General features: G+C 36.9%; 1 protein-coding gene across 1 annotated transcript; it reads left to right on the forward strand.

The window, feature by feature from the left end:
• Nucleotides 1–450: 450 nt before the first annotated feature.
• On the forward strand, nucleotides 451–2,286 carry LOC101571215 (unconventional prefoldin RPB5 interactor 1-like). Its single transcript, XM_012513216.2, is given in 3 exon segments — nucleotides 451–929; nucleotides 931–1,237; nucleotides 1,239–2,286. Coding segments are annotated over 3 exon segments (1,590 nt in total). The 3' UTR covers nucleotides 2,043–2,286.
• Nucleotides 2,287–8,202: the final 5,916 nt, after the last annotated feature.

Raw genomic sequence — 8,202 nt, forward strand, 5'->3', positions numbered from 1 at the left:
CATCTGAAATAAAACCTTCAATGTAAATGGACACAATATCCCAATTTAAAGGTATAAACTGGCACAATAGATTAGGAAGAAAAATGCAACAATATACTATATAGAAGAAACAAACTTAATGGGAGGCGAAAGGAGGCGCGGCCACCGCAGGACGCCTGGCTGGGCCCGGCTACCAGGGCGGCTCCTCCAGCTCTCCACCGTCAGCCTGCTGTTCCAAGCTCGCGCCGCGGCGGGGGCGGGCGGCATGCGCGTGTGAGATGCGGCCGTGGGCAGCCCGGAGACGAGGAACGACCCCCGCAGTGGCGGCCAAAGCGAGCACGGCCTCCTCGGTGCCGGGCGTGTGGTGCATGAGGGCGAGCAAGCTGGTGCACGGCAGCCGCCCGCCGCGCCGCTCCCATAAACACTTGTTTAGGACTCATTGGCCTCGCTGAGGCCATCGACGGCCCAGGCATGGAGCCCCCGTGCGATCCCGAACCCAATGCTTCGGCCTTAGCCGCGGCGCCGCTGCACGCCCCAGAGGCGGCGCGACTCCGTGAGGAGCAGGCAAAGGTGGTCACTAACTGCCAAGAGAGAATCCAGAGTTGGAAGACGGTGGATGATGACTATAATGCTCTTCAAGAAAGACTTAATACCTTGCCCCATAAGCTCTCTTACAATATTATGGTACCATTTGGCCCCTTTGCCTTCATGCCAGGAAAACTTGTCCATACCAATGAAGTGACTGTTTTACTTGGGGACAACTGGTTTGCAAAGTGCTCTGCAAAGCAGGCTGTAGATTTAGTTGAGCACTGGAAATAACATATAAGAAAAACAATAGATGACTTAAAAAAAGTGATGAAAAATTTTGAATCCAGAGTAGAATTCACTGAAGATTTACAGAAAATGAGTGATGCTGCAGGTGATATTGTTGACATAAGGGAAGAAATTAAGTGACTTTGAATTTAAAGGAAAACAGCGAATTGCTCATAAACCTCATTCTAAACCAAAAACTTCAGATATTTTTGAAGCAGATTTTGCTAATAATGTAAAATCCAAGAATTTTCTTGCTGATACAGAACTGTGGGCTCGACTTGAGGAACTAGAGAGACAAGAGAAATTACTGGGTGAACTTTACAGTAAACCTGACACTGTGATTACAAATGGAGAAGAGACAACCTCTTCTGAAGAGGAGAAGGAAGATGAGAACACAAATATAACTGTGATGCAGCAAGTAACAGACCTCCTTACTCCTAGCAGTTTGTCCTAAAGGTGTTGCAAGTTCCAAACTACTCAGTGGTCAGGTGAATGGTAAATTGAACTGTTCAGTGAATGGCTCAGATTCTTATCACAGTAATGAAGAAGAAGAGGAAGAAGAAGAAGAAGATGGTGGTGATGGTAGTGATTATGACAATGACCATGATGCTTTGGGGACTGGAGATAATTCTGTACCAACAATATACTTTTCTCATACTGTTGAACCTATGAGGGTTCGAATAAATACTGGAAAAAATACAACTTTACAATTCAGCGAAAAGAAAGAGGAAGCCAAACGTAAACGAAATAATAGCTCTGGCAGTGGTCATTCTGCCCATGACTTGCCTACAATTAGAACTCCTGCTGACATTTACAGAGTTTTTGTTGATGTTGTGAATGGAGAGTATGTCCCTCATAAATCAATTCTCAAGTCTCGAAGCAGAGAGAACAGAGTGTAAAGTGATACCAGTGAGAGCAGTGCTGCCGAATATGATGAAAGGCAGGGAGTTTTGAGGAGTATTAGCTGTGAAGAAGCCACTTGCAGTGACACCAGTGAGAGCATTTTGGAAGAAGTACCACAAGAAAATGATCAAAGGAAATCTTGGCCCTCATTGGGAGCACCTGAGGCTTTTTCTGGAACTGTAATAGAAAAAGAATTTTTATCAGCCTCCTTAACACCACACCCAGCCATTGCTCACCCTGCACTACCCACCATTCCAGAAAGAAAAGAAATTTTGTCAGAAGCATCAGAGGAAAGTGAAAAAAGGGTTTCAAAGTTCAAAGCTGTCAGATTGCAACAGAAAAGCTAGGAAATGGGAGTTTACATCCTAAGACCTACTTGTACATTCTTAGAATATACACAGCAAAATATGTTACATGTAGTTTGAACTAAGGCATCCCAAGTTAGTTTGGCAGCAACTTTTTTTTACCCTTATCAGTGAGTCATACTAAAATTCAAAGTAAATGTTTGAGTACTTTAATATTCTGCTTGTTTGTTAATTCTCTCAATACTGTCTAAGTTGGTCTTATGATTCAGTGGTAGCATTTCAAATTATTTTTTCAAAGAATACTATTCATATGCTTGTTTTGTGTTCAAACTAAATACAAGCAGTTTTTTACCAGCTGTGATGTTGTGCATACCATATGGGCCGTTTTAAAGAAATTTTTAAAATTTCAGTGGATTCAACAATTATATGACTTGCTTTTGCATTTTAAAGGCACTTAAAAAAATCCTCCCTTATAGGTTTTGCAGCTAGGTGGCTATTTAAAAAGACCTCTTCCCTTTGGATGTAATACTGTAATCTTTAAGGCAGAAAGCTACAAGTATCGTCCTATGGAAAAGTCTCTTGGATTGGAAGAGTATTTTGTAAACACATTTTTTTAAGTAAAATCTTTATGAAACATGACCTCTAAAAAAAAAAGAAAAGAAACACACTTAAGTCACAAAAAAAATCATAGGCTAAAATCAAAGGATGAAAAACAATACTGCATGCCTTTGCACCTCAGTAAAAAGAAGAAGCAGCAATCCTTTTCACAGTCTCAACTTCAAGTCAAGAGGGGCCGGGGAGATGGCTCAGTGGAATAAGCGCTTCCTTGGGAAGCTCAGGAACCTGAGTTCAATCCCCAGGTCCATAAAAAAAAAGAATGATCAAATGAAATAAAAAAGGCTACTGTTTAATGGAGAAATTAAAGAGGAAAATATAACACTCAAAAATATGTGCACACCAAACACTGGAGCATCCAACTGTGTAAGACAAATCTTAATGGACATGAAAATTCTAATATGCAATACCATAATCTTAACAGGAGAACTTAACACCCCCTTACCACAAAAATTTTGGTCAAGCAGACAAAAAATTGGCAAAGAAGTAGCAGAGCTGAACCAGAACTTAGAACAAATGGACTTAGTAAACATTTACAGAGTGTTCAACACAACCAGAGCTGAATACATATTTTTTCAGTGAAACATAGGATATTTTCTAAAACAGACCACATACTATTCCATAGATCATGCTTAAGCACATGTAAGAAAACAGAAATTATCCCATACATCTTATATGACCACAGTGCAATGAAACTGGAAATACATGACAAAAGAAACTAGAAACACCCAATAAATACATGGAAATTGAACACACCCTCCTCAGCAACCAATGGCTTACAGATGAAATTAAACAAGAAATTAAACAATATCTGCAATTCAATGAAAACTCGAGCACAACTCCTCCAAATTTTTGGAAAGCAATGAAAGTAGTTCTTAGAGGGAATTTTAAAGCTATGAACTCATACATGAGGAAAACAGAAAGGGAACAAATAAATATACTCATGCTGCAGCTCAAAAGTCTAGAAAAAGAAGATCAAACCAAACCTAAAGTCCAAAGACAGGAGGAAATTATAAAGATTAGAGCATCAATTAATACAATACAAAGAAAATAATACAAAGAATTAACGAATCAAAAAGTTGGTTCTTTGAAAGATTAAATAAAACTGATAAGGTCCTAGCTAATTTCATCAAAAAGAGGAAGAAAAAAATCCAAATACAAGAAATAATGAGTGAAAAGGGTGAAATTACCACAGATCCAGTGGAAATTTAGAAGATCATCAATAGCTACAATGAGAATCTGTACTCCAACAGATTAGAAGACACGGAAGAAATGGAAAGATTCACATAAATTACAAATTACACAAACTGAATCAAGAAGATATTAGAACTCCCAATAAACTAATAATGGGCAGTCATTCAAAATGTAATAAAAAACCTACTGGTAAAGACATTCTCAGTCTTTATGGATTCACAGCTGAAATCTAAAAGAAATTTACAGAACATATAAGACCAATATTCCTCAAACACTTCAGTGGAATTGAAAAGGAAATAAACCTCCCAAAATCATTCCTGGAGGCAAGTATTATACTGATATGAAAATCAGAGAATGGGGCTTGGGAGATGGCTCAGTTGAATAAGCACTTCCCTGGCCAGCATGAGGGACTGAGTTCAAGTTCAACCTCTCGTTCTGCCAAAAAAAAAAAAAAAAAAAAAAGAAAGAAAGAAAAAGAAAAAGAAAGCCAGAGAATGATACAACTAAAAAGACAATCATGGGCCAATCACTCTCATTAATACAGATGCAAAAATCCTCAATAAAATCCTCGCAAATAGAATACAACAAATTATCAAGAAGATTATGCACCAAGACCAGGTAGAATTCATCCAGTGATTACAAGAATCTTTCAACATACACAAATCTAAAAATAAAATACATTATATCAACAGACCAAATTCAAACTCTCATTGTCATCTCCTTTGATGCAGAACAGTTTTATGACAAAGTCCAAAAGTCATTTATGTTCAAAGTACTACAAAAATTTGAATACATGACCTCTATCTATCAGATAAGAGCCATCTATGACAATCCAACTGCTAATAAAATTCTGAATCTGAAAATCTGAAATCTCTTACTCTGAGATCTGTCACAATACAGGTATATCCACTATAATCACTCCTATTCCGTATAGTTCTGGAATCACTAGTAGGAGCCAATAGGCAAGAGGGAGAAATAAAAGGAATAAGAACAGGTAAGTTAGAAGTTAAAATGTACATATTTGCAAATGGCATGATAATGTACTTGAAATAGTCAAAAACCCCACCAAGATGCAACCACAATTAATACACAAATTCAGTAGAACAGCAGGATACAAATTCAATACCCAATAGTCAATAGCATGCATCTACACAGATAACAAACAAACAGAGTGGGAAATCAGAGAAACAATAACTTTTACAATAGCACCACAGAAAATGAAATACTTAAGAATTAATCTCACTAAAGAAGTAAAAGTTATACTCAATAAAATTGATAGTACTATGACAAAAGAGATCATACAGCATTTCAGAAAATGGAAAGATATTCCATGATCCTGGATAGGAAGAGCCAACATCATAAAGATGGTCATACTACCAAAACTTTTTATACAGATTTAATGCAATCCATATCAAAATACCACCAACATAGCTCACAGAACCTGAGAAATCATTCATAAAACTTATTTGGAACCAGAAAAGGCCTAGAATAGCAAAGACAATACTGGGTAACAAAGACAAGGCAGGAGGCATTACAATTCCTGACTTGAAATTATACTAAAAGCTACTGTGATAAAATCAGCCTGGTATAGGCAAAAAAATTTTTTTGATGATCAGTGGAATAGATTAGAAGATGCAAAAGCCTCTACAAATACACTCAGCCACTTTATCTTTGACAAAGTGACCAAATATGCTTACTGGAGAAAAGATAGCTTCTTTAATAAATTGAGGTAGAATGACTGACTGTCTACATGCCAAAAGATAAAACTTGACCCAGTTCTATCACCATGCACTAAGCTAAAGTAAAAATGGTTTAAATATCTACACATTGAAGCAGGAACACTAAATATCCTGGAAGAGAAAGGAGGAAATCTTGAAGACATAGGTGTAGGCAAGGAGTTTATGACCAAAAACCAAATTGTAAGGGAAATGCTTGAAAGAATTAACAACTGGGACCCTCCTCTTATTAAGAAGTTTTTGCACATCAGAAGAAATGAATAACATAGTGTAAAGAGAACCCTCAATTTTGGAAAAGAAAGTGTTAAGTAGTAACCACTCAGAACACAGTTTTTAGTGGCTGGGGATACAGCCCAAAAGCAGAAGTGGCTGAATGGTAGACACAAGGTACTGAGTTCAATCCCAAGGACCACACACACACACACACACACACACACACACACACACGAAAGGTTTATTAAGATAACGGTCTTCATTCTAGAATTTAAAAAGAAATAAAAAACATTAGGGCTCCAAAATTTAAAGGCCAAATCCAGAAATTGGCATCCTAGATGAACACATATTTCTCACAGGATGAAAAACAAGCAGCTAATAAATGCATGAAAAAATGCTGCACATTGCTAGCCATCTGCGAATTGCAAATTAAAACATCATTGAAATGCCATCTCACTCCAGAAAGAAAGGCTATCATAAAGAAATCAACCATGGACAAATGTTGGAGAGGCTGTAGGGGAAAAGGAACTCCTCCCCACTTCTGGTGCGAATGTACAAAGGTGCAACCATTCTGGAAATCAATGGGGAGACTCCTTAAAACCTAGGACTGGAAATCCCATTCAAACCTGCTATCCCCCTACTGGTAATTTTCCCAGAGGAACTGAAAATGTCATATCATAGTAATATATGTGTACCTATGTTTATAGCAGCACAATTTGTGATAGCCAAATATTGGAAACAACCAAGATGCCCATCACATGAGGAATGGTTGAAAAAGTTGTGGCATTTTTATACAATGGAGTATTACTTACCTATAAAGAATAATAAACTCAAAGCCCTCATATATAAATGGATGCAACTTGATTATATATTCTTAAGTGAAATAAATCAGACCCACATGTATAAATACTGTATTATCTCCCTAGTGCAAATACTCAAATGAAGAAATATAGGGGCTGGGCAGATAGCTCAGTAGAATAAGCATTTGCCTGGCAAGTGCAAGAGCCTGAGTTCAATCCCCGGTTCCGCAAAAAAAAAAAAAAAAAAAAAAAAGAAAGAAATTGAAAAGCATAACACAGTTACATGGAAAGTGAGAACTTAAGGATTAAACAAGGAAGAGAGAGAAAGTAGAAAAGTTAGGCAATATAGCAGGGGAAAACCATAAATTTATATAAGCAAGGTGGATTAGGCAATGTTATTAAGAATCTCGATCAGGTTTTTGAATATAGCAGTTAATGGTTAGAATTCTCACCCTGACCAATTGTATACTCTGATATCTGTGAACTAAGCTACACTGTGGATAGCAATGTGTAATACTGAAACCGTGCCTGAAAAACCGATCATTTAGTCTTCTAAATGTGTACCGCAACTACGATCATATTAATTATTGCTATACTATAAAGTAAATGTTTGTTTAAAAAAAGTTATGAAAGAAAACAAAAGACAAGAAAGAAAATGTCATAGGATTGTCCTCCTACAATGCTATATATGGTTTGATTTCTAAATTTCCATGCAAAAATGTGTAATTTTTTTCACATTCTATAGGGTCTTAAAGTTTAGAATATCCATAGTTATTAGAATATACCAGTTCCATGTTTTGTCTAAGGTATTTGATATTGAGACGATAGTGATGTTAAGCTCAACTGCTTCTGTTGCAGGTAATAATATCATTAAGATACCCTTTTGGATGTTTAACAACTAAAGTTTGCATACCAAAAGTTAGATGAAAAAAGAGCTTCAAGAAGAGCCAATATTTTGGCCCTAGCCCTTCTAGGTCAGTGAGTACTCAGAACATAGAGTATGTGCTGCGACATCTTGTAACTTATTGGTGTTCCAAATTTTCTCTTCAAGGAGATTATGTGGCTACAAAGGAAAGTGATTGACATTATAGAGTGTGCCTAAGGAAAGTCAACTGGGGAGGAAAAAAAATCTCTTAGCCTTTTACAGAGAGAAATTTCGTCAAGACGGCTGACAGTGACAAAATATCTACAAGCTGCTCTACATGGTTTCAGAGCAATTCCTGAGGGGATTTGACTAAGATTGTCAGATATAAAAGCTACATTTTTAATTGTATAGGTCTCACTTTAATCTGTTCTTAAACATCTAGCAGAAAAATGTAAACATGAGGTATAAAAAGTAGTACCATATCAATATGCTGAGCTGTAATATGCTCAAGTCAACAACTTCTGCCATTGCCAGCTCTGCTAATAACCCACTACTATTGTGGAATATTGGACTATATTGGATTACTTTGCTGAATTCATACACCAACAATAGTTGAATAACAATGGAACACCCATGTCTGACAAAATGAAACTAAAAAGGGGGATATAAATAAAGGACCATTTTGTAGTGAAAAAATATATATCTGTGTATACAAAATAGTCAAGATATATATACAGTTGTTTTCTCTTAGGTCAATGTGAAGAAAGTTTTGCACAATT

This window comes from Octodon degus, unplaced genomic scaffold (genome assembly GCF_000260255.1).
Source record: "Octodon degus isolate 3935 unplaced genomic scaffold, OctDeg1.0 scaffold00371, whole genome shotgun sequence".
In the NCBI taxonomy this organism is placed as follows: Eukaryota; Metazoa; Chordata; class Mammalia; order Rodentia; family Octodontidae; genus Octodon; species Octodon degus.